The sequence below is a fragment of the Labrus mixtus genome, chromosome 2, assembly GCF_963584025.1.
Source record: "Labrus mixtus chromosome 2, fLabMix1.1, whole genome shotgun sequence".
NCBI classification, from domain to species: Eukaryota; Metazoa; Chordata; class Actinopteri; order Labriformes; family Labridae; genus Labrus; species Labrus mixtus.
Window position 1 is genome coordinate 31881196 of NC_083613.1, and position 27500 is coordinate 31908695.

Consider the following 27500-nt stretch of genomic DNA (forward strand, 5'->3'; position numbering starts at 1 on the left):
TTTATTTCAGTTCTGATCCGATTCCGATACATGATGTACAGATACTAATATTTGTTAAAAATCATAATGAATTGTTTTATTGTTGTTTTGTGCGTTGTGCTGGCTTCACATACAAACCGTTAGCTTGTGTCAGGTTCTTTTCAAATTCAATATTTTAAACTGAAGTGTAAGAATTTTACTTTTTAATACGTAGGAGGAGCTGTTGCATCTCGTCTGACTGTCGTCATGGAGACGATTTGTGGACACTTCTTTGCAGTTCAGTCTGAACGAGAATGATTAAAGTGCCCGACCATCTTTCTTGATCTGTGATGTGGATCTGGGCCGTCAAGTCCGATATCCGACAATAAATTACGTCAAAATCGAACCCGATACCGATATTAGATCAGATCGGTCCCATCTCTAGTAACGATTATACAAAACTTGTTACCACCTCTTTGTCATCCTTTGTTTCTGTCTTTCTGAACTGACATTTTGACCGGAGCGTTGTGTAGCACAGGTATGTGGACGTTAACCTACAAGGATGACCGAGGTCTTGTGGTGCTAGCGCCGCTAACGTTAGCCACACTTAGCAAACCAAATTTGACATTGTTCTCGACTATAACTGCACAATATATGCTTCCTCTCAACTTTCAGAAACTGTTCTCCATTTTAACATTTTTCTGAGTCTCATTCTTACCGCCGGTCGTCTGAATTCAAATTTCCGTTTAACCCTCGGGGGAAATTGCTTCATCATTTTCCAATTAATGAACGTCTGTTAGTAAAATCTCTCTCCCTGTTGGAGCGTTTTCTCCTTCACAGGCCGAGCGTCTTTAAAAAAAAAAAAAAAAAGAAACTCATTCCAGTGTGATGAACGCACAAGATGACAGGTGACAGGAATGTTGAATCATGATGGCAGTCATTGTGGTGATTTTGGGTTCCTGACCAGAAAAGTTCCCCCCCCCGTGCTTACATCACATCCTGTGGCGGCGGCCGTCGCGGCGGTGGTGGGAGTAATAATAAGTTAAACAGCTGTGGTGAGGGGTGTGATGGAGTGCCAACCTTTTCACCGTGATTCATAAAAAAGTTGCAGTAAGAATGTGATCAGGGTATTGTGTAATTGAACAGTGTATTCCTCCACAAACCGCGCTTGTGGAGGAATTTGCCTCTTGGCCTTTTTTTTTTTTTGTTGCGATGATTTGCAAATGGAGTGAAGAAAGATGTCTATGTGGGTGTTTACTCCAAACAACGGTGAGGGTGGGGGGGGGGGGGGGGGGGTGGTGGTGGTGCAGTGCTTGTCCACCAGCTCGTGGTCGGCATGCTGTATCATCCCCGAACAAAACCAAGAAGAAGAGTTTATCTGTGTTGGTAAGAAGAAAGAAAAAAGACAGAGAGGGAGGAAGAGAGAGAGAGAGAGGAGAAGAGCGAGCGAGGCAGCGGATGATTTAAAGAGTTGGACAGGGAGCATTCATTGCAGTGGTGTCTGTGGTTCCTTTGGCAGAGATGGGACATTCCTTTTCTGATGAGTCACTCTCTCTGATTCTCTTTGCTCACATCTCTTGTCCTTAAGCTGGTACCCTCCCCTCCCCCCCCCTCCCTTCCTCTCCCCTCCCCTCTCGTTTTCAGACTGTCTCTTCCTCTTATCGCCTTCTCCTCTTTGACGTCGCCGTTCGCAGCTCAGACGTCCAAACTTCTCGTTCCATCGCATCGTCAAACTCTTAGCAGTACAATCTCGTGTGGCATTATCACGGAACAGCTTGTCTCTGGCGTTTGTAATGAAATGTGAGATAACAAGGAGGCCATGTTGAACTTCACTGACACACACACACACACACACACACACACACACACACACACATGCTTAAACACACAGCCGGAGTTAGAGCTGTGTCATTTGTGTCTAGACTTTCCTGTCCTCTCGGATGTCCTGTCACATCTCTGCTATATATAGGATGCACACAGTCCCTCTCTCTTTCTCTCTCTTTCTCTTTCTCTCTCTCTTTCTCTCTCTCTCTCCCTCTCTCTTTCTCTCCTCTTTCTCTCTCTCTCCTCTTTCTCTCTCTCTTTCTCTCTGTTTCTCTGTTTCTCTCTTTCCCTCTCTCTCTCTCCCTCTCTCTTTCTCTCTCTCTCGTTCTCTCTTTCTTTCTCTTTCTCTCTCTCCCTCTCTCTCTTTCTCTTTTTCTCTTTCTCTCGTTCTCTCCTCTTTCTCTCTCTCTCTCTCCTCTTTCTCTCTCTCTCCTCTCTCTCTCCTCTTTCTCTCTTTCTTTCTCTCTCTTTCTCTCTCTCTCGCTCTCTCTCTTTCTCTCTCTTTCTCTGTCTCTCTCCCTCTCTCTTTCTCTCCTCTTTCTCTCTCTCTCCTCTTTCTCTCTCGTTCTCTCTCTCCTCTTTCTCTCTGTTTCTCTCTTTCTCTCTTTCCCTCTCTCTCTCCCTCTCTCTTTCTCTCCTCTCTTTCTTTCTCTTTCTCTCTCTCCTCTTTCTCTCTCTCTCTCTCCCTCTCTCTCTCCCTCTCTCTTTCTCTCTTTCTCTCTCTCTGTCTCTCGTTCTCTCTCTCCTCTTTCTCTCTTTCTCTCTCTCTCTTTCTCTCTCTCTCTCTCTCTCTCCCTCTCTCTCCTGCGTCCGCCCCTCTCCTTGGATCCCTCAGTCCTTTTTCTTCCTGTATTTGCATATCTGTCTGTCTGTGTTTTAACTGAGACAAGGAGTGTGGTTAGTGAACATGCTGTTGAACTAATGAAGAGTTAGAGGCACAGTCACTATGAATCATGTGAAGCCAGCTAGCTTTGCTAATAAGGGAAACGTTGGCAGATACATAAATATGGAAATCAGTTTTCTTCCCATCATGGTGCAGGTCACACGTCTGAAACTGTGGGGGGGAATTTGAAGTCTCCTTCAGTACAAGAACAGATATGTGCACTCCTGGAAATATCATTTCAGGAGGACTGCTCTGGAGATTCTCCTGACCTGTATATCCAATATCAACAACAGTAACAGTATATAAACGTCACTCCCCCTCCTATTGGCTCGAGCTGAATTCTCCGGGAAAAATACAAGGTGTCTGGCAGGAGTAAAAATTCAGCTGTTTGCTCCTCCTGGAAATATCAGGAGTTTTTCAGGATGTTTCTGAAAGTGTGAAAGGGCTACAATTGCCAATTTTATCTTCATTACTTTAAGTTTCACTTTTATCTTCTTAAGCCGACATTAAGTGCATAAGACGATATTGATTCAATCTTTAAAGGTTATGAATAATGTACATCAACCTAATGAAAACTCCTGAACTGCTTCCAGTGTTACGAGACATGATGCAAAGAAGACGTTTTGGCCCTTTAAATCAATGCTGCATTTAACTGGAAAAAGAACATACTGGTGAGCTAAAGAGATCATGAAGGAGCTTCATTATGAGCTGATTGTACCAGTCGCTCTCTGTTCACGTGATACAGTGAGTTGAAGTGAATTTTCCTGAACATTTCCTGCAGCTATCACACATTTTCTCACCCCGGCGTCATGCAGAAATTTGAGTAGATGGCTGGAAGGAAAAATCTGGATAAAATCAGGAGGAAAAAAACATTTTGTGTATGTGTGATAAGTTGGCTGTTGTTTGGTTACGTAACTGAACACAGGACTATAAAAAAAAAATATATTTATTGATTTGAAAAACAAAAGATGGAGGAACCCACGAGCACATGACAAATAAAGAAATACAGACGTGGCTCTCCTTGTTGTTGTCTGACTGAGAGTCCTGGCGCTGCTTGTTGCCTTCAACGTCGCGTCCAGGAAAGAGCTGCGGTCTCATTACGGGCTCGTGTGTGCTGCACGGAGGGAGCGGGCTTTAAGGGCTGAAACGGGACTTCCCTCCTCCTCACTGTGTTTTGCTTGGTGTCAGTGTGTTCTCGATGTACCCCCCCCCCCCCCCCCCTCTCACCCCACCACCCCCACCCACAGGAAATAGAGGCTGGATGAAGCTAGGAGGAAGTGAGAGAGAGAGAGAGGGAGGGGTGGTCGCTGAGGGAATAGGGGGGAGGGTATGCAGCTATAGTCGCTCCAAAGTTTTCCCAAATCCAGGAACTCACGTCTCGGCTTCTTGTGCTTAAAAAAAAAAAAAAAAAAAAATGTATTTTTCGACGTCACAGTTTCCTTTTTTTTTTTTTTTGTTCACAGTCTGTGAATGTGTGCGGGGTCAGATTTCTGAATCTGTTACACAACCTTTGATCCCCTGCAGGGTTTTTTGGCTCTGTCAGCTGGAGTTTATTCACCAGGAGAAATCACCTTCACTGCCCCCCTCCCCCCCGTGTCACAGATCTGTTGCAGTGGAATCAGTCACTTTATATTTGTTTTCCTGAAAGTGTGAGCTGTATATTTGTTCAGGCCGCTCGCGCTCACCCTCCACCTTTTTATGTTAAAACCACTCATTGTTGTGTTGCAGAACCTTACTCTGCTCAGGGTCAGTGAATGCATCGTGTACAAACATGCTCTCACATATCACTAACCTACATTCCCAAGGTGTGTGTGTGTCTGTGTGTGTGTGTGTGTGTGTGTGTGTTGTCTGCTCCTTTTGTTGACCAATTAAAGGTTGTTTGCCCCCCAGTCGCCCTGACCCACCCACCTTAAAAAAAAAAAAGACATGCTTGAGATTCTTTGGCACTCCCTGAAAATTCCTCACTGTTTTCCTTTCTTTTGTGGTCATCTCGGCCTCTCACTCTGCCGCCCATGGAAACCACGCCAGCGAAAAAATGATACCTTTCACCATATGTAACAGTACATGGACACACACACACACACACACACACACACACACACACACACACACACACACACAGATTGTAAGTGTCAGAGAGTGTACTATAAAAATATACAAGTGGAATTATAGAGGAGCTATTTCTGTGTGTCCTTCACACTCGCTGTACACCGCCGCTGCAGGAGGGACGATGTATGTCGGTGGCGGGAGCGCGCTCAAAGCACCGGGCGCTTTCTGGCCTCGGTGTGAGCGTGCACGTGCAGCCAGTGCGAGCGCTGTTTGTTTGTCGGTACACAAGATTGTTTGTTTAGGCTGCGGTCCCACTCATGGTGTTACTTTGTCTCCGTTATTTCCCGTTATTGACAATACAAGGATGCAAAGACAGACACACACGCACACACACACACACACACACACACACACACACACACACACACACACACTGTGCCTCCTTGCTGTTCTTCCCTTCCTCTGTAGTTCCTGCATCACATCCTGTAGATGGCTGCTGCTTTCCTTCCTGCATCTTCCTTGTTTCACACACACACACACACACACACACACACACACACACACACACACACACACACACACACACACACACACTGGGGAAGTCACCAGCCGTCTGTTAGCTTGGTGCAGGATTGATTGATGTGTGTTTTTTTTGTGCTCGTGTTGCGCCTCTGAATATAACTCTTTTGTGTCCTGTGTGAATTACGACCAGCTAAAAAAACGATTTAGATTTGGCCAAGCAGACGGCAAAGAACTGTGGCGAGGAAGGCAGCCTGTGGCATCGCCTCTCGTCACCCCCTTGTCTCGGCCAAAAAGTTGCACTTGAACACACCGCAAAGACTACCAGTGATTAGTAAATCACACTGCTATATAAGACACAGTCTGGGTTTTTGGGGGGTCTTCCAGAGGGGGAAAAAGGTTTTAACTGACTTTAACTATCCACATAATGTAGTTGTTGTGCAGCTCTCTCGTGTGCAATCTGTTCTCGACTCGTGGAGTTTGCGATCCGGCTAGCTGCAGGTAGCTTGTTGTCTTTATTCGAGGAGTCTTTTCTTCTTTTTTTTTTTAAGATTTATTTTTGGGCTTTTTGTGCCTTTTAATGGAGAGATAGGACAGTGGATAGAGTCAGAGAGAGAGAGAGAGAGTAGGGAATGACATGCGAGAAAGGAGCCACAGGCTGGATTCGAACCTGGTCCCAGCATGCTTTGCACAGGGAAGCAGCTGCTTGCAATACACAATGAATGGGAATAAAGTCTCATGCAATGGGTGAAGGTGGTGGCTGCATGAGGGCCCATGTCTCAGCATTTTATAGTGGTATACTGGTAGCACTGGTGTGAACGTGTGTCTCAAATAGTGTTTTCACACTTGCACAAAACTCCTGAAAAACTTTCGGGGTGAGCTCCATGTGTGAATGCAAACAGCCACATTATTCACTCAGACTTTATCTGGAGCTTCTCCTGCCAGCTCACGCAGAAAAGTCCAACTGAGCTGATGTGAGAAAGCAGCAGGATATTATCAGGAGAGTTTACCTTGAGCAAGTGGGGAGGGGATGCGATCTCCGTGCACGTAATTTGAATATGAGAATATTAGGGCTGGGCGATATGGACCAAAACTCATATCTTGATATTGATTAGCTGAATGGCGATACTCGATATATATCGATATGTATTTTATTAACTGTCAAAACACATGGGAAAATAAACTACCTGTTTGTGAATTTAAAAAGTAATATTGTGTAAAAATAAAAGAGAGAGAGAGGAGGATTGTTAAGAGGGACAGACAGTCAGTCATCATTAGTGAGATGAGAAAAAGGTGACCTGGCACCTCGAGAACATTATTTTAATGCAACATTAACTATATCGATATTAACGATATTGTCTTACCCTATATCCTGTTTGAAAATATATCGATATATCTTAAAAACTTGATATATTTCCCCGCCCTAGACAATATGTAAAACTACTCATAGCATTGATATTAAGGCAAATCTTCCCATTACAGCGTCTTATAGCAGACTCAGATTCTTCTTTTCAGCATGTCGTACCTCAGTAGACCCCCCCCTCCTCCTGTCCCACCATGAACAACCCAATCAGGACGTAACAGTCCTCCTGAAGTTTTCTAGAACGTTTCATCCCTCAGTGTTTGGAAGTAGAAAATGCTGCATAGCCTCTTTTTCTTATGAGGGACCATCTAATGTCCTGCAGTCTGAGGACCAGAGTGAAAGTACAAGCACTTAAAAATAACAAGATCTCTGCAATGCAGGCTGGTCCTATAGGCATTAAGAGCTTTATATACATAAGGAAGAACACTTGTGTTTGATGTAGGGACTCGGGAGTGAATGAAGCTCGTCTTGATTTGCTCCTCCTTGGGAGTCCACCATGAGAATTTAGAAAGGGAGGTGGTTTGGATTTAATAAGGGGCTGCATATGGACCCAAATGATTAAGTTTGACATGGCGGTTATGCAGCTACTTGGATGCATGTCTTTGATTAGCATTGTTGCTAACTCCCCCAGCCTTGTACTTGAAGCTGTGTGTGCAGCTGGGTCCCTGCCTCCTCTGCAGCCAATGAAAATAAAGCCAAGCGAGATCTGGGAAGGTTGCCCCGTATTGTACAGCTGGCTTACACGTTCACGTCCTGATCCAAAAAGTTAGAAAAACACCCCAGTTGCAGTTTTTTCTTTTTCCTGCTCACGCCTCGCTATGTTGACAGAGAATCCATCCATTTTGTTCCTCACGGTCTGGCCCTCTTACTGTTCGGCTTTCTTGTCAGTCTCTTTATTTTTTAGTAACAGATGGGCTTTTTCACGAGCAGGGGGGGGGGGATGAGAAGGGGGGGGAGCGGCTGTAAATCAGGGTTGTAAGAGAGGAAAACGGGTGGGTTTTTTACGAGAGTTTACAAACCGTCTTCACTTTTAATGAGAAAAGACGGCAATTCTCTTTCCACACAAAAGGAGAGAGGAAGCGAGCGGGCGGAGAGGTGGAGGTAGAAGATGAATATGTTTGAGGAAAAGGAAGCCGGGGGGGGGGGGGAATTGGGGGAGAAAAATAGGAGAAAGGAAAAGAGGTAAAAGTCAAGTGGGGATTAGCCGAGGACGTGGAACAGTGAGGGAAAAACCTTGAGAGGGGAAGGAAGGGAGGGATGAGTGGCCTATCAAACTGCTGGCAGGCGTCCACTTGGCGTATGATTTTTTTAAAAGCAGTCGGTCCTGAGTCTGGTAAATTCTGTACAACAAAAAAAAAAGAAACAGAGAGGTGGAGCGTCTGCAGCTGCTCCCGTCATTCTCACTGGAGCCGGACCCCCCCCCCCCCCCCCCCCCCCCCCCCCAACATACCGCTAAACACTTGGAAACATGCGACGGCACACATTCGGTGGGTCAGGAGTCAAAAGATCACTGCCAGGCTGTGACACATCCCGGATCTTATTACCTCACCCCCCCCCTCCCCCTCCCTCCCCCTCCCCCGTGTGTGTGTGTGTGTGAGAGTCCGCCACTGTGTCTGTGTCTCTTGTGTTTTTTGCATGTTAACGAGTGACTCCCTGTGGAAGCTTCACCCTCATATTTACTATTCATGTGTGTGTTTGTGAACCAGTGTTTGTGTCTGTGTGTCGTCAGATCAAGCCCCGCCCACAGAGGGGCCCTGTAATCAGGCCTCGTTGAGACCCCCCCTTTTTTTCCCGCAGCAGAGGGCTGCAGGGAGCCTTCATGGCTGCTGAGAGATCACTGTCACTCCTCCCGATGTTGAAGCCAGATCCAGATGTGGTATTGATTGAAAGTTACAGTTTCTGTAGCTGTAGCTCCGCCCACATGTGAAAAAAACAACAACTTTACATTATGAATTGCACGTGTGTGTGTGTGTGTGTGTGTGTGTGTGTGTATAGGAAAAAAGGAATGATGTGGCAGCTGCAGTGCAGTGTGTAGTTTTAGAGTTTGGACAGCGACACTGTTGTTGTTGTTGTTGTTGTTGTTGTTTTGTTGGCTCCGCTCCAGCCACGCCGGAGCTTACAATGAAACCATCACTGTGGTTGAAGTGGTTACTTTAAAAGATTATTTAAACACATCAAAGTGTGTTTGTACGCCTTCAGGAAGAAGTGCTGCATGTGTTTGTTATGGCAGAGGGGGAGCTGAGTGAGGTAAGATGAATTCAGTGTGGGTTGAGGTCGAGGATTAAAAGCTTGAGAATGGGGGGGGGGGGGGGGGGATCTGGATGTCTGTGTGGAATCAAACAGGAGTAAGTTCTCTGGAGCTCTGTGGCAGGATCCTCGTCTCGACGCTCTTTTTGCTGTTACTCCAACTTTAGTATGAGGTCTCAGGAGTCTGCACCTTTAAGAAAAAGCTAAAGACCCAGCTCTTTCATGAATACCTACTAACTTAATGATGATGGTCTCCATATTATTGATGATGATGATGGTAATGACGATGGTTTTTGTTTGATAACGACGACTTATAAGATGGTTTCTATACTGATTAGAGCTCTCAAGAACTGCCCTCAATGTTGTGCTTTGCCTCTGGTCACTTCCTGTCAGCACCTGTGTGTCCAATCAGACTCAAAGCTGATCATTTGCTCTTACTGACATTGTTCCCTTTTTTCTAGATCCTTGCTTGAGTTGTACTTACTCTCTGATGTACGTCGCTTTGGATAAAAGCGTCTGCTGAGTGAATTGTAGAGTTGTAGGATGTTACAAAGATGACATGGAACTTGGGGACGATGACTTTGAGCGGGAATGGGAACAACATTAGACGAGCAGAAAAGAGTATGAAGCAGCTTTACAGTTTTTTATTACATGATGCATGGTGATCACACTGGTCATGTGATATCAACATCATCACCGCCTTCTTCCCTCTGTGAGTTGTCCTGACTTTGACCTGCTGCGTTCTCACATCAGCTCACCCCTTCGTCTTGTGGGAAATTTACAAGGAGGCTGCCATGATAGAAACATTTTCTGGTTAAAGTCGGGTTGAAACATTTAGCTGTTTGCTCTTCATGTGCAGCTCACTCATAGACTGAGCGGCGCCATCTGTCCGTTACTGCGGGGTGGCTTTTGAAGCCCACCGATGGCGGTCACTTTTCAATCAACTTTCAGTCAAACCTAACGACAGGCTGAGAGCTGGAGCTGAGGCGGGGTTTAAGCCCCCTGACAAACCGTTACACCGCGCCCGCCTGTCAATCAGGTCAGCTACGCTCCATATTGTGAATAACTCTTATCCTTCATCAAATCAAAACTGATGAGTCATCCAAAAATGAATCCCCCGTTCAGTGTGTGCTGATGGAGACACGAGCTACTCAGACCTGTTTAGTAGTTTTGTACCAGACTGTAAACATGTTATATTCTGCTGGAAAAACAGGCTTTTTTTGAATGGGTGTGTATGTGACTTCCTGTGCTTCTGCAGCCGGCCTCTAGTGGACACTCGAGGAACTGCAGGATTTTTACACTTCTGCATCGGCTTCATTTTTCAACACCGGAGGTTTCCTGCTTGAGGTCACCCCCGAATATTCCGGAAAGTGTTGGAGGAGTTTAGTGAATAACTTCTGTGACAGTGTGGGAATCTATTACTCTTCCTTTTTAGTGGATAGGCGTAAACCTCCCTGACACATCCAGCCTGTAATGCCAGGTGAGCCGGGACGTTTCATGGGAAATGATTATTCCAGTTTTTTAAGTGTAAACACGCCGAACAAACACAGTCTTGCACACACAGACGCACACGTGTTCTTAGGTATGTCGACTTGTTGCGGCAGGATTCAAGAAACCTGGCATGCCTTGTAATTGTAATTCCCAGAATGCAACATTTTTTGATTCACTCGCTCACTATCCTCCTTTTCTTACTGTCTGTACTGTACGTGTGTGTCTCTGTCTAACTTCTGCAGCTCTCTAGGTTTTGAGTTCTTTATTTTAGTCCCTCAGTTTCACAACATGAAAGACGAAAAACAAACCTACAACACTGTTTCAAACTCTTAACTCCCGATATGATATATCTCTCCTTTTGCTACTTCTTTAACCATTAGAGAAAAGACGTTACAGGAAACACAGCTGCTTTGAGATGAAAATGATACAGCTGCCCGTCAGATGTGTGTGTGTTTTTTTCAACACAGTAAATGTAACACCTAGTGTTGGCAGACGAACCAGATGTTGTTTGTCTGTGAAGTCAGGAAACACTAAATGCCCGGTCAGAGATTGTGGCAGATCGACTCGTTCCTTCAGTCTGCTGGATAGATTCAGAATCACCCGTCAAGTCATTCGAGTGTGCAATTTTCCAAACGATGACTAGTTACATAATCCGCTTATGTAAGCCTGCACAGTCGTTATTATTTATTTCATCCTGAGTTTACATTTCTGCAGGTTTTGAAAGAGAAACTCATGTCAGTGCGTAATATTTATCGTTATGTTGACTTTTAGTGACTCAAGCCCTCGTGTCTTTAAAAGAAAAATAGTTTTCAACGAGTAGAGAGCGTTCGCAGCAGCAGGAAGCCACCCGGAGAAAAAGGCGCGTTTTTTCCAAATGCTCTGCTCTTTATGTGCAGCTGCTCCGAGCGCTCCAGTTGAAAATCTTTTGACTTTTTCAGAAAGGCTCTGTTGACGTCACCGGCGCTCTTTTTCCAAATGTTTGATATTCCCTGTGTAATCATTATTTGTATAGCGCCGCCGCCAATTCATAACCTGTTATCTCGAGACGCTTTACAAAAAGAGCGTATGGGATAATATTCAGGAAGGATTTCTCCGTTGTGTTCCTCTTGTTCCTGTTGTCCACACTTCCTTGGAGGTGGGGGTGGGGGGGGGGGACACAGTCCGATGGTGGTGGCTGGGACGTCGGGTAGCAGTAGTGCCAGATCACCTCGCTGAAGGTTGGGGGGGGCGGGTGGGGGGGGGGGTTCTGTCTACTCCAGAGTCTGGCTTCTGCTGCTGGGACTAGACCTCCTCCTGGGCTTCTAACACGGACCAGTACCCATATCCTCTTTGCTCCTCGTCTGCTGGGGTAAAAAACTCAAATAAAAAAACACGCAGTGAAAAGCAACAGAGCAGTGTCGGTCATACAGCGGCCATTGTCATCAGACTGTTGTCATGGAGACGGGATGGACGTGCAGCGCTTTTTTCTTCTCATCACACAAACGCTTCATGCGGACACTCCAGAGCAGTGGTTCCCAAAGTGGGGGTCGGGACCCCAAGGTGGGTCGCCAGCCACCAAGAGGGGGGTCGCGAGATGCCTTCCATAAAAAATTAAAAGTGCATAAATATATCTTTTTACCATTTTTGTAAATATACAAAAAGTAGTCCAATGTCATATAAGACATTATCATTAAGTGAAATGAAATGTTTAATTATTTTAGGCTGTTGCATTATTTTGTGTTACTAGTTTTTGGATAGGTTTATTAGTGTGTGCGTGGCTGTCGCTACGTTATATATCTAACTAACCACCTTAAAGAACAGTGGGGGGTCCCCAGTTTCTGTCACCCTTATTTTGGGGGTCACGACCTGAAAAGTTTGGGAACCCCTGCTCCAGAGCACACAGCCAACACCGGGCTTTAATCTGCAGATTCTCCGTTTTGTTACGACGTTATGCATCAGGATGAAAAATGCAGCATTCCACATATTTAATGCAAAAATGGCAAAAAAAAAATAAAAGAAACAAGTCTTATTTACTGAAGACGACACAGAACAGATCTCCCTCACACAGTGACGGCTCACACAAAGCTCGACACATGAGGAGTCAAAAATGGTTTTCCTCTGTGCAGAATCTTTCTACTGACTCTTCTTGTTGTTTTTTAATCTCGCCGTGGTCTCGTCTGACTTCTGCAAATGTGCAGTGAGTACAGTACGTTCATAATGCAGATAAATGAGGAGATTAAACTGAAGGAGAAAGTGGACCTCCAAGATCCAGAAATCTCTGAGTGGCTGCACACAGATCAGAACCAGCACCCTGTTCTGTTCACCTGTGACAGGGATGTGTTTACATGCACACAGAGAGAATCCTGCTTCTTCATGGTCAGTTTCTGATTCCTGCATGTTATTTGTGAAGGCGCCTGTGCAACACACACACACACCACGGCAATTTAGAAAAAGAAGTTAAAAAAAAACGAGACCACTGTGGCTTATTGCGGGCTCAGCACTATTAGATGCCAACATGGCGTTGCAGATATGGTGCCAGTTTCTCCCGTCTAAACTTCCAATCATATTCATAGTTTTTATTAGCAAAACTCAATTTCAGACGATGCTCCCGTTGCCGCCGCCATGTTTTGTTTTGCTGATGCGTCACTTGGCTGAGGTAGTAGTCGGGGAGCTGCCAGAAACCGGGATAAGGCCGCTGTATCCTGTTTTCTTTCAGTGTTCTCCAGGTTGCAAAATCATTGGTTTCTCAAAATCGGGATATGGGCTCTTCCTGCTTTCTGAATTATGGGGATATGATGTTTACATGCACAACACAAAAACAGGAGATTTAAAAAAAAAAAAAAATCCTGATCAAAACCGGGATTCTCAAGTCCATGCAAACGTACTCAGTTAGTGCAGGGATAGTTGGAATTCAAGGATAACACTCAGGATCTTTAAATGATGCTGTGAAGTCTTTGTAATTGTAGCTCTGCAGCGTGTCTGCCGTCAGGTTAGCCGTGTGATTGGATAACATTTCACAACTTGATTCTCCTCAAATCATTCCAGGTGTTTTCCAGGCCCTCAGTCGGGGATAAGTGGAATCTTATGGTTCATTCTGACTCTGCTTGTTATCGTTCCCTCCACAGCTAGTAGAGGACGTGTGTTAGCAAAAACCTGTCCACAAGTCTTGACCACATTGTGCAGTAGTGTGTGTGTGTGTGTGTGTGTGTGTGTGTGTGTTGTGTGTGTGTGTGTGTGTGTGTGTGTGTGTGTGTGTGTTACTTGTTGGAAAGCAGAATAGTGGTAGTTTACAAGTCTCTCGTGGCGTTAAGTTTATGATGGTTCCAGTCAGTGAAGGGTTGGCAAGACTGCAGCAAAGGAAGAAATACGAGCACTATCCAGAATGAGCCTTATGTTCACACACACACACACACACACACACACACACACACACACACACACACCTTGTGTATTAATGTTTGATTGTGTTTGTGAATAATTGATGCGTCTTTATTATTTGTCCCTCTGGTGTCCTGCAGTTCTCTCGCCCTCTCTCTCTCTCGCTCTCTCTCAGTACAGCCCCCTCTCTCTCTCTCGCCCTCTCTCTCTCTCTCTCTCTCTCTCTCTCAGTACAGCCCTCTCTCTCTCTCGCCCTCTCTCTCTCGCTCTCTCTCAGTACAGCCCTCTCTCTCTCTCGCCCTCTTTCTCTCTCTCTCAGTACAGCCCTCTCTCTCTCTCTCTCTCTCTCAGTACAGCCCTCTCTCCCTCCCTCTCTCTCTCTCTCTCTCTCTCTCTCTCTCAGTACAGCCCTCTCTCTCTCTCTCCCTCCCTCTCTTTCTCTCTCTGTCTCTCGCCCTCTCTCTCTCTCTCTGTCTCTCTCCCTCTCTCATTACTCCTGTTTTATGTCTCTCCCTCAGGACGCTGCTGTTGCTTCGGTGAAGACCTCGTGATTGGATGAAGAGAGAACCTTTGAGTACCAGTATGGACCCGCTCCATCCTGGAGTTACCCACAATCCTTAGTTCTCTGGTAAGAAGGAAGTGTACATTTAAGGCGGTATGATAAGATTAGATTAGATAAACTTTATTGTCCATCACAACAGTGACAGAAATTCTACTTTGACTTAGACTTACTGCAGCGCTCATAAATATCACTTCTCCCTCACTGGCCAATCAAAATCAAGAAGGGGCGGGACTTCTGATATCACATTTGTCAAAAACAATCTGACTCGTCTTTTTCGATTCCAGGAAAGGATTCATTATTTTCATGTTTTCATGGTGTTTCTTCCTTGAATAAATGAAAGTATTAAAGCACAAGTAGACGTTTCATAACCCGACAAACGATGAGGACGGCGAGAAGCGCTCTGAAACGACCAGCACAAAAAAACACCTTCAGTAAACACAGGCTCTTACTTTGAAGCAGATGAAACAGAGATCTTCCCTGAATATCTAAAACCTACTGATTGTAGCCTAAATGTTTAAATGATCATAAATCTTCCTAAACACATAATGTCACATCGAGGGGTCAACACCTGTCTGTCTGCCTTGTTCTCTTTTATCTTTATTTCTGAACAGTGACGGCCCACTAATAGAAGAATTACGTTTCTAAGAGAACTTTTGTCTGCTACCCAAGCAGCCCCTTCTTGCCCTCTTATTTCATTCTTTTCACAGTACTTGGTCTTTTATGGATTCTAAACACTTGTTTTTAAATCCACTTTCGATTTCAATTTGAGAGAAAAAAACTCTCTTTTGTACTTTCAGTTTCTTATCAAAGTTAAGTCGAGTACACACACACACACACACACACACACACACACACACACACACACACACACACACACACACACACACACACACACACACAGAGCCTTTTTTCACAATAAGTCCGACTCTGACCTGTTTACTTCCCGGCCCTTCGTATGATTCAGATTGCCCTTTCTTGTAGGTGTTGTGTTGTCGCCGTAGCAACCAGCTGTAGTCAGGGTTCCATATGGGTGAACGTGGTCTCCGATGGCAACCCGAGAAGTGTGCAGGATTTTTAGCATTCTTCTTCCTCTCATCGATCTTCTTTCTTCTCCCTCGCCGCTGTTCAGATCTGCAGCTGAGTCCACTGAACCCTGAAGCGTGACCAGCGCCAGTACACGACTGACCTGCTGTCAGGTAAAACACACACACACACACACACACACACACACACACACACACGCTCATGGGCTGAAAACATTCCCTCTCACACCTCTTCACGCTGAGCCGTTCCTCATCCCTGCCCCGCTCTTTTTAAAAGTCTGCAACATGATTAAATCTCACCGGAATGTGAGAGATAAGCTCGGACATTTCAGCCAATATTTTATTTATCATCGTCAACAAATCCAATGAAAAGAACGAGCCTGGGTTCTGTCAATCCATAGCTAGCTCTCCCACCGTGTGTGTGTGTGTGTGTGTGTGTGTGTGTGTGTGTGTGTGTGTGTGTGTGTGTGTGTGTGTGTGTGTGTGTGTGTGTGTGTGTGTGTGTGTGTGTGTGTGTGTGTGTGTGTGTGTGTGTGTGTGTGTGTGTGTGTGTGTGTGTGTGTGTGTGTGTGTGTGTGTGTGTGTGTGTGTGTGGTTTCCTGGAACAGCTGATCACTGAAGTCTTTTTGAAACAGGAGGTGAAAGTCTCTTTATTTGGTGACCTTATTACCAGCAGATTCTGCGCGCTAACAAGTATTTACATCAACTCAAAATCGACTATATTTTTTTTATAGGTGTGAAAAAATTAAGGTGTCAAGAAGGTGTGACCTTCTCGCTGTCTCGACAGCTCTTCTGATCTCTCTGTGTTGACACTAAACACTGATGCCAGCAGCTCTGGGTTGCACTAGCTGCTAACATTTAACATGTTGCACCAGCTGAGATATTCAACTGTTAGGCCTAAATTTGTACTTAAATCTGACAGTATGAGTGCAACATGAGCGATCTATTGTTTCCTGTTGCAGCGCCATTTTTACCCCCACGCCCTGTTTCTATTCTCCTCTCTGTCGCTTGCATAGACGGACGAGGAAGGAGGCGGGCTCTACACGGCACTGACGCTCGATTTTTTTTCTCACTCAACAGAGTTTGTTCTGTTGTTTGTCAAAGTGGAGGTAACTGCATTAATAATATCCACATCCGATATTGAGATGTTGAGCTCTGACTTGTGTTTCTTGACGTTCCTCTGTGTGTTGTGATTTGAGTCGACAGCTCCTCAACACAAAGCACCGCACTCATCCGTATGTCCACCTTCAGTACTAAAGCACTGGGTGTCAAACTGTGTTCAAGGGGAAACTGAAGTTGACAGAGCGCTGACAGAAACTGACATGTTTAAAGGATGCAGTGTGGACAGCGATTCTGCGATCATGCATGTTGATGTAATATCTAACGCTCGCTCCTGATAGGTTTAAAAAATCATCCCGATGGTGCAAAAACAAAAAAAACACCCCCGGCTGCATCATTGTTTATCTACTATTATAGATGTGTAATTGAGTTTAAATATTAATATCAATGTGTGTTTTTTCAGGCCTGGACATGTTTCTGTCCTCAGGCTTTTTGGGGGCTTTTTAATTATTCTAAACCTGAACATCTGTTCTGTTATTCTCCTCATGTGGGGAGACGATGATGAGCATTTGATCACCCATGTGCAGCCTTTATAAAATCTGTCTCTGGTTCTATAAAACCATGACGGATATGAATCAGCGTTAAGACTTTTTACTCGATTTAAACCTTTTTAAGCTGTGTGTTCACTTACTTTGTTCTCCGCTGCTGTGAGAACATCATTCGACTACAGGAACCTTTGGGTTCCCCGAGAACATGCAGCATTTCACTTCTGTTTAAAAGCATCATCCAACACCTCCTCCTCTACAGCTCAGCCGGTTTCTTTAACATGATAACTGTCTCCAACTAAAAATAAGCAATATCACAAATATCTCTTCAGAAATCATCAACCTGCCCAAACCCTCTCACACCTCAACTACAGAGCTCTGACTCACACAGCACTCACCATAGGACCCCTCTCACCCACTCCATCTCCATCTGTTCTTTTCTGTCATCAGAACGGAGATACAGAACTCTGACCTGGAAGAGCTTTAAAAAGAGCTTTGTTCCCTCCGCTGCTGAAGCTCTTAAAGGCTTTATATGTGATTTTTCACACTTAAATATAAATCAAGTATATCCTCTGAAAATAACTCTGTGAGTCATGACTGTCTACAATGGGTGTAACACCCGAGTCCCACTGTCTGTGATGTTTTCAGAGTTTTCAGAGTCCTATCTTCACTTTGTTTACATCGCCCGGACGGCCGGCTGACTCCTCCCCTCGTGTATAAAAGTTGTTTAATTGAGGGACTAGAGAAAAGAAGAATAACATACTGTACTCACTGCTTAACTGTGTTTCTAGATCACGCTCATTTCAGGTAAATTTACATGCAGGGTGAAGATACGAGCATAATAAAGATCGCTAGCATTAGCATGCTAACACAACAATGCAGCGCAAGTTGTTTTGGTTTCATGCTGGTGCTCAAGGGCGACATCTGCTGGATCAAAAAAATCACATATAAAGCCTTTAATAAGCTTCCATGCTGATGTGTTTCTTCCTTTTGTATTAGTACAGTATTATTGTGTTTTCATGAAGACTGTGAGGAATCAGAAATCAGTCAAAGTGTATTTTCTTTATATTTCAGAACGTACATCTTAATGTATTTTTCCTCCCTTCCTCTTCCAGGCGATCCATCTCGTGCCACGATGATGTCAGTAGACGTGACCAATCACAACGGCCCGGCCGCCACGCCCCCCACCTCCCTCAGCCTCCGCTCCTCCCACAACCAGCTGCTCGGCGGCGACGTCGTCAACAAAGAGGGCGCCGACACGCCTCCCAAGTGTCGCAAGAAGTACGCGCTCACCAGCATCCAGGCCGCCATGGGCCTCGGGGACGCGGCGCCCGCTTCCTCGTCCCCTTCCTCGTCGTCGTCCCCGTGCTCGACCCCCAACAACCCCAAACTCGCCAAGAACGGGGCCAACCAGCTTCGCAAAGCCGGTCACGACCACAACAAGAACACGACCGGCCCCGAGCCCGCCGACCCGGAGTGTCACCTAGAAACCGCGGCGGATGATCCCAACGTCAACACGGCCGAGGAGAGCGACAGTCACACGCTCACCAACAACGATCGAGAGGGCGAGGTCGTCAAGTTGGACGTCGTCGATCTGCGCCCGGACGCTAACAGTGACGCGGATCCCGAGCTCAAATCTGAGTCTGACATGAACACGAGCGTGGAGCTCACGCTGAACGGAAACACGACAGATTCAGGCTTAGACGCGGAGGAGAACGACGACATCAGCATCCTGTCGGAGAAGGAAATGATGTCGAGGATGAAGATCGAGGAAGACGGAGACGAGGCGGCGGTGGAGCCACACGAGGAGGAGGAGGAGGAGGAGGACGAGAAGAAGCCTTTGCTGATGATGATGATGAGAAGCGAGTCTCCCGTGAAGAAGCACAAAGTGTCTTCAGGTCTGGAGCTCATCTCCGACCTCCACTCCAACATCAAGCTCCTCAAATCAGGCAAGGACTCTCCGGTGCCGCCGCCGCCCTCCCCGCCCAGGAAGACCAGCCCACCGGAGGAGGACGCGCCGCTCCTCTCCGTGGCCTCCTCCTCGTCCTCGTCCTCGTCCTCCTCCCCGGAGACCAAGAAGGACAGGAGGACCGGAGCCAAGACGGACTGCGCTCTGAACCGCATCCAGAATCTGAACCCGAGCGACGAGGAGTTGAGCTGGACCACGCTGTCGCAGGAGAGCAACTCCCCCGAGGAGACAGGTACGCAAACACACAAACACACAAACACACACACACAAACACACAAACACACAAACACACAAACACACAAAACGAGATCAGCTGCTGTCACTCGCTTGATGAGTGACAGCAGCGAGTTTTCATGCGAGTGTGTGACGGCTATTCTGGTGGATTCTGTGGTTTCAGCTGATGACATGTTTCCATTTAGACTGACCGTGTGTGTGTGTGTGTGTGTGTGTGTGTGTGTGTGTGTGTGTGTGTGTGTGTGCGTGCGCGTGCGTGTTTGTGTGTGTGTGTCTGGTGTGTGTGTGTGTGTCTGGTGTGTCTGGTGTGTGTGTGTGTGTGTCTGGTGTGCTTGTGTGTGCTTGTGTGTGTGTATGTGTGTGTGTGTGTGTGTATGTGTGTGTGTCTGGTGTGTATGTGTGTGTGTCTGGTGTGCTTGTGTGTGTGTATGTGTGTGTGTGTGTGTGTGTGTGTGTGTGTGTGTGCGTGCGTGTGTGTGCGTGTCTGGTGTGCGCGTGTGTGTGTGTCTGGTGTGCTTGTGTGTGTGTGTGTGTCTGGTGTGTGCGTGTGTGTATGTATGTGCGTGTGTGTGTGTATGTATGTATGTGCGTGTGTGTGTGTGTGTGTGTGTGTGTGTATGTATGTGCGTGTGTGTGTGTGTGTGTGTGTGTGTGTGTGTGTGTGTGTGTGTGTGTATGTGTGTGTATGTGTGTGTGTGTGAATACGCAGAGAGCTCAGACATTGCTGAGAACAAAATAACAAACACTCCAACCTCCCTCACAAAATCTCCCAGAATCCCTCTGGGACAGGAAGTGCCCTTATGACCTCATGGGTGGGTTTCAGCGAGCCAGATCAGCGGCGTCCTGTTTCACGCTGTGTTTATGTGCGAGTGTTAACAAGACTTGAGTTGTTAACGGATTGAAACCTGTAGCTGCCGTTATCTCTCGTTCTCTACGTCTTCGGTTTTCACTCCAAAGCTGAGACATGAGCTACGTAAGCTTCGTCTAATCATCACTTCTGCACAGCTCTTCTGGTAGTTTTCATTTTTTGTTTTCTCAGAATAACAACCAGAACCAGTTTGGACACACACACACACACACACACACACACACACACAGAGGAGGATGGTGACCCTCTTGGTATACAGCTAAGCCTTACCATATGTGTGTGCTACGCCAGAAAAGCTCTTCATCCCACTTTGTTCCATACAGTCGGTGTATTGGTTCAAGATGACATCATGGGAGCGTTAGTTGTTCAACTTGTTTCATGTTCAGTCAAGTCAATTTGTATGATTGAGCCTGGACAAAAATCTTCCCTCTACTTACATTTGTATAGTTGGAAGAAAAAAAAAAGGAGCTGCACTTCCTGGTTCTCTCTCATGCTCATCACATCTCCTCCTTACACTCAGGGCTCCAGCCTTCAAAGGAAACGTGACAGTCTTATACCTAAACATACAGCTGCAGAAAAGTTAAAGAGACCACTACACATGTCCATTCAATCAGCATCTCTGCATGTAGGGAAGGAAAACTTCTGGAAAATATCAGCGCTGTCTGACCCTGAAACTTTCAATTTACATTCAATCTTCCATATTTAATCTAAGTAATGCTTAGTGAAATCCTGGTTGTATATATTCACATTCTTATTTTTGATATATTTTAGTGCTTATTTACTTTGTAGTTAATATTATATTGTGCTTAGATTTGCTAACATTGTGTTTTTTACTCATATTGTGTGTTTGGATAACCTGCTGCTGTAACGCCACAATTTCCCAGTTTGGGATCAATAAAGTAATTCTATTCTATTCTATTCTATAAAGATGTGATTCACACATGAAGTTTCCCTGTGCGATTCTCAAGGAGGAATCAAATGATGTAAAAGGACGCTGTGGTCGTTGTTAATAAGACATCCAATATGCTATAATGAAAACTTTTGATTTGATATCAACGCTGTGAGTTATCGTACCAATCGAGCGTTTCAACTATGAGCGGAGGAGAACATGAAGCAGCGTCACCGCTGTGCTGGAAGTTTCTATTAACAATGCAAAGAGAAAGGATCATGAGTCAATCAGTGTCTTTGTTTAGTTTAATTCTTCTTGCAAGTAGAAGGAACAAAGCTTCAGAGTGTCAATACAGTGTGAAGGAAAAGCTCCAAGTAATCACAATATGCTTGTGTTTATATACACATGCTTCATGCCTATGTAAGGATTGCAGATACAGGCGCAGTCAAATATCAAATACATTTCAACACGTCGCACAACAACAATGTCAAGGAAACTTCAAGTCTGAGTATCTTTTGATATTTAGCTATTTGTGAGAAACCTTCATCCTCGGGTAAAGACAAAACAGGAATATTACGTGTTAACTTATTGGAGCATTTCTCAAGCGAGCCGTCAGTAAAATGTGTCCTCGACAGTAAACAGAATTTTTCCATTACACTATGTGCATGATGACCAAACCGATCGCTCACTTGGGTGTGATTAAAAAAACGTAATCCTCCCCTCCCGCTGGCCTGCAGTGAATTATTTTTTACTAGGGTGCTGGCAGGATAAAGTTGGGGTTACGTCTGAGGGGGGTAAATTCAGTTGTTTGCTTTCATACGTGCAGCCCACCCTGAAAATGTTTCCTTATGAAACGTGTCTTTGTCTATGAAAGTAAAGCTGGTGGAGTCTGTACAGTTCAGCTTGGGGGCAGAACTCGGTGGTGATGTCAGACGATGAGTGTACAACAGTAAAGTTTCAAATTCCTCTGAGTCATTATTACCTCTGTTGCAGGGCTCTTTCTTTGTCTCCGTCCCTTGTTGCTAACCTCTGCACAAGCTTCTGCTGAAGTCATTGAATTCCTTTTGTCAGCGTTTATGTAAAAATCTGTTTTTTTACTTAGTTCAGGTCTGTTTCTGTTTCTGTGAGAACGTTGAAACCCATCCATCCCGACCTCTGACACGAGCTCAGCTGTAAACCATCCCCTCAGTCTGTGAGAGTCGCAGTATTTGTGCCTTGTTGCTGATTCCCCCCCCCCCCCACCCCCCTCCCAGAATGCTTCTCTTCTATCTCCGTGATGACTCACCGTCCATTTTGAGTGGAAGGCTCTGAGCGTCTGTGTGTTTCATCTCTCCACCAGTACCATCAGCAGCAGCTTGTCCTCCTGAATGCTGCTCTCTCTCTGATGATCTGACACTGAGCTGTTCCAGGGGAATTTACTTTCCATATCTTCTTTTATCCTGAGGTCCGCTGGCATGGCTGTGTTTATACATAAAAAAATAGTTTTCCTGTTTGGGATCAGTGTGCATGTTATGTTTTGATCAATTAGCAACGAGGGGGACAAAAAGTAGACTTAAGACGTTTTCACACATGCACTCCTGAAAATATCTAGATAATGTCAGAAGGACTGCTCTGTAGATTCTCCTGACCTGGCAGCGGGGGACTATCCCTGTCAGACGAGAGGGGGGGGGGACTATCCCTGTCAGACGAGAGGGGGGGGGGGACTATCCCTGTCAGACGAGAGGGGGGGGAGACTATCCCTGTCAGACGAGGGGGGGATCTACGCAGAGCTCGTAGTGGTCATGGACAGTCTATGCACTGACTCCAGTCACAGGATATAAACGTCACTCCCCCCCCTCCTATTGGCTCGAGCTGAATTCTCCTGATAATATCCTGCAGAGTTCTCACATCAGCTCACTCGGACTTGCTGCGGGAAAAAATTAGTAGGGGTCTGTCAGGGGAATCTCCGGGTGAAGAATTAGGCTGTTCACACATGCAGCTCCTCCTGGAAATATCAGTTTTTCAGAGTTTTTCAGGAGTTTTCTGCAAGTGTGAAAGCTCTATATTTGGGGCGAATTTTTCACTCGGATTGGACATAAAAGTGTACCCGAGCAGTTTGGGAGCAAGGCACCGAAGCCCCCAAACTGCTCGAGGGCACCAACTTCCAGACTTCAGCCGCACCAGGACTTGGACCGGCAACCCTCCGGTTTCCAACCCAAGTCCTTTTTCCAGACTGAGCTACTGCAGCGCTGACCAAATTGTCCATATTTGGATCAATTTTCCACATTCCAAATATCTATATCCCTTAGTCATCTGTACAGCTGTGTGTGTCCTGCTCTCTCTCTCTCTCTCTCGCTCTCTCTCTCTCTCGCTCTCGCTCTCTCTCTCTCTCTCATCATTGACAAAACCATGTTGTTTTCCCAGGTGTGTGTCAGATTCCTATGTGGATGTTGTGGGTTAGAGGACCAATATGACACTGCTTTCACACAGAGGAGCCAAAGCACACACACACACACACACACACACACACACACACACACACACACACACACACACACACACACACACACACACACACACACACAAACTATTTAAAGAGGTGCCCCGCATTCTCCCACAGCAACATGCATTGTAACACATGCAGAGAAACACGAGTTGAATGTGGATGAGCGGACTTCAGCAGCATGTGAAGTTTTTTTTTAAAGGTCGAGTATCGAGCTGCATTTTCTCTGTCACTTACAAAAATCTCTCTCTCTCTCTCTCTCTCTCTCTCTCTCTCTCTCTCTTCATCTTCCTCATCTTCCTTACACCTCCAGTGGACACTACACACTGTGAATGAAAAAGACGATTTTCTGGTTTCCAGGACAACCAAGAGAGGCTGGGTGGTTAAAAAAAAAAAAAAAAAAGGGGAGGGTGGAAGAGATAAACACGGACATTTTTGTGGATGAGTGTGCCAAATTTTTAGCTTGCTATGTGTGTTTGTTTTAGGACAGGAAAAAAGGGGGGGAGGGCAGGCTTATATGAGCCGATGTTGTTGATGCTCCAGATAGAGGAAGAGAACAGAAAACATTGGCAAAAAAACATAGCTGAGCTGCAGGGGACACACAACCTCTCCATCTCTGTTCTCAGTCACACTCTCTCACCCTCGTTTCACTCTTTTCTCCCCCTCTTCTCTTTCCACGTCATACTCTCCCCTGCCTTTGCTGACTCAATGTGTCTCCCCCTTTCCTCTCTCTTCTTTCCTCTCCTCACCCCTTCACTTGCACTCTCCTCTCTCTCTCTCTCTCTCTCTCCTTCTGTCTGGGGTTTCTCTTTGCATACTGTACTGGCTGTTGCTGAGCCTGAGCTAGCTAACTATGATGCTGGGGAAAGACTACATGCTGGCCATTGTGATTGTCAATTATGAGGGTAGGTGCATCAGTCGGAGTCGGGACAGAGACTACATTGTGGAGTTAAGAGTTTGTCTCTCTGTGTGCGCATGTTTGTGTCACACAGGGAGGAAGTTTTCTTCTCTGTTATCGTTCTATAAATATCGACCATAAGGATTCTTAAATCTGTGCATGCTACCTCTCTGTGTGCGTTTGCTATGCCTGGTCCTTGTTGTGAAAATGCATTATGAGTTGTCCTTTGCTACAGAGTGCGTGTGCGTGTGTGTTTGTGTGTGTGTGTGTGTGTGTGTGTGTGTGTTTTTGCTCTCCCCTCCCCCTCTGCTCAACTCTGGCTCTGGCATGGAGCTGCATGCTAACAGAGGCTAACTGCTACGTATCTCCACAGTGGCTTTCACCTCCAGGGGACGTGAAAGTTGCTGGACTCAGGGCTAGCATGCATACGGTTTTTCTTTTTCAATTACACACTTTGCTTCAAATGGAAAACACTGGCATCATACATCAATAAAGCCAGAGCTCCATTTCTCTCTCTCTCTCTCTCTGTCTCTCCAGGAGTCTGTTCCTGTCATCCTCTGAGTTTCCATCTTCTCTCTCCCACTTATCAGAGATTTGCGATGTTTTATTGGCTCTGACCTAATTTTTTTTTTCTTCTCATAAAAGACTGCAACTCCCAGAAGGCACTGCTTCACAGCTCATTGCTCTGAAGCGCAGTCTTAACCCCAAAGGGACGTCTGCTTTTGTCGAGAACATTTGAGTGCATGTTGCTTTTGTTAAATAAACCAAAAGCCGTTATAACTCATCTCATCTCTCTGTGTGTGTGTGTGTGTGTGTGTGTGTGTGTGTGTGTGTGTGTGTCTGTGTGTGTGTGTGTGTGTGTGTGTGTGTCTGTGTGTGTGTCTGTGTGTGTGTCTGTGTGTGTGTGTGTGTGTGTGTGTGTGTCTGAGTTCCATCTCAATCTGGAGCGGTCTCAGTCGTCGTCATGACATACGGCCTGCTGTCGTGGCGACAGGCCTGTGGGCTGTTTTTCATCAGCTTGGTCAGCAGTTTGAGAAGTCTTTGTGTCATAGCGTACACTGCACACACACACACACACACACACACACACTGACTTACACGTCTACACACAGATACACAGCATCAGTTGACCTGTTCCTCTGTGTTTATATCACCTTTACGAGTTGCTCCGCCTCCTAATGCGAGGTCGGAGCGTCTTTACTACCTCTGAAACCACAATGACTTCTCACTCACACAGATGCTGTCAGTAGTGTGTGTGTGTGTGTGTGTGTGTGTGTGTGTGTGTGTGTGTGTGTGTGTGTGTGTGTGTGTGTGTGTGTGTGTGTGTGTGTGTGTGTGTGTGTGTGTGTGTGTGTGTGTGTGTGTGTGTGAAGAGCAGTTATTTAAAGGGGATATATGATTTTAAAAAATCCACTTCTACAGTGTTTCTGAACATATATTTGGGTAACCTAATAAACCCATCCAGTCCTTTGTTTGTGGTCTGCATAAGTCTTACAACACAGAGAAAAATGCTCCGTTTCAAAAGTGCTCTCCTTGTGATGTCACAGTGGGATTCTGATTTTTTTTTAAATCCCCTCCTCTCCCCTGGTATCTCCACCCATTGACTCCACCCCCAGACTAGAACAAAACTTTTGAGGGGGGGTCATTACATTTAAAGAGACACACACACCAAAACGGAGCGTTCTGAGAGAGCTGGTTTATACAGGGTCACAAACCTCCTCTGGTGCTTGATTTATGTTATATTTTGACCAAAGCACAGCACAGATGTTTCATTTAGACCACAGGGGGGCTGTTTGAAAAGGTGGAGGAGGGGGAGAATATGTCCTCTTTAAAGTATTTTGTGAGTGTGGGACATCAAGGCAGCTAATGTTGTTCCGACATTTATCTCTTCAAACCGTAAGAGTGTGAATCTCTCCTTTATGAGACAATCAAGTTCAACATTTTGATTCAGGCTACGATCTGATTCATTCACGATTTATTGAAATACAGAATGATAAGGTCTCATTTGGTTCGATTCGATTTCAGTCTCAGACTCAAAGACTTCAGCAAACTGTAACAAACATATTATAAGATATTTATATTTTAGCATTATGTACATCACAAGAAGTCTCAGCTCCAGCTTTTTGGTTTTCTTGTTAGTTGTCTTCACTTAAATTGTGTTTTTTCTTTGGTGCTGATGGCCTAGTGGTTAGGCCGCGCCTCGTGTACAGTGGTTGTAGTCCTCCAAGCAGTCGGCTCGGGTTCAAATCCGACTTACTGTTCCATTCCCCCGATGTTATTCCTCACTCTCCCTCTCCTGATTTGATCTGTCCGCTGTCTTATCAAATAAAGGCAAAACGCTGAGCTGCGTCATTGAGGATGTGTGTGATTAGTGGAATCTGATTATTATACATCCGTTAGTATTCATCTCCTTCTGATGGATGAAACAGTGAATGGTGAATGAAAGAATGCATCATGGATCATACACCCCATGGAAACAAAAGAGCACGAGAGCACAGAGAGGGAGCTGATAGGATTAGGAGGGGTGGAAGAAAAAAACAAAAACAGCATGAGTCATCATTTGTGTTGAAATCAGAAACGATAAATATTTAAATTCTTCTTTGGGTGGACTCATCTGATGAACTGTTCTCAAACTGAGATGAAGGATGTCATCGGTGCGTTTTTTTGAAATGTTAAAGCTTGTGTGTGTGTGTGTGTGTGTGTGTGTGTGTGTGTGTGTGGGAGTGCAACAACAAGTAGAGCTCAGTGGTCGTCTGTGGAAACACGCGGCTGTTCTGTGACAGCTGCAGCAGATGCGGGTTAATCCCACTCAGCTGTTGAGTAAACTTTCATTTGACCGAGAACTCAGTCATAAAAAAAAAAACCATTGATTCAAGTTCTACACTTATAACTCTACGTTATAAGGTGTCTGTCACGTTCCTGTTAAAGATTTCCTTTTCCTTCTTTCTGTCAGATATTTGGAGCGAGCAGTCGTTCCAGACGGACCCCGACCTGCCTCCGGGATGGAAGAAGATCACAGACATGGCCGGTATCTACTACTGGCATATCCCCACAGGCGCCACCCAGTGGGAGAGGCCCGCCACCCGCCCGGCGCCCGCTGGACAGACGGAGATCCAGACCCTGGAAGACCACACGGCCTCCACGCCCCGTAAACACTCCCTGAGCTCCCTCAGCCCCTCCCCCACGCCCGACCATGAGGTGAGACACACGTTAAGGTCTCATGATGAAGACACCGTTACATCCGGTGTATAAGACGCACT

At 45.6% G+C, this 27500-nt stretch overlaps 1 protein-coding gene across 3 annotated transcripts in view; it reads left to right on the forward strand.

The window, feature by feature from the left end:
• Nucleotides 1-27500, forward strand: part of apbb2b (amyloid beta (A4) precursor protein-binding, family B, member 2b) — a 63554-nt gene that overhangs the window by 7598 nt on the left and 28456 nt on the right. For all 3 annotated transcript variants that reach the window (XM_061061919.1, XM_061061927.1, XM_061061934.1), the window contains exons 2-5: nucleotides 14210-14319; nucleotides 15383-15449; nucleotides 18016-19101; nucleotides 27194-27438. In XM_061061919.1, coding sequence (XP_060917902.1) covers nucleotides 18036-19101; nucleotides 27194-27438 — 1311 coding nt within the window. In that variant the 5' untranslated portion in view covers nucleotides 14210-14319; nucleotides 15383-15449; nucleotides 18016-18035. The remainder of the gene's footprint in view (nucleotides 1-14209; nucleotides 14320-15382; nucleotides 15450-18015; nucleotides 19102-27193; nucleotides 27439-27500) is intronic.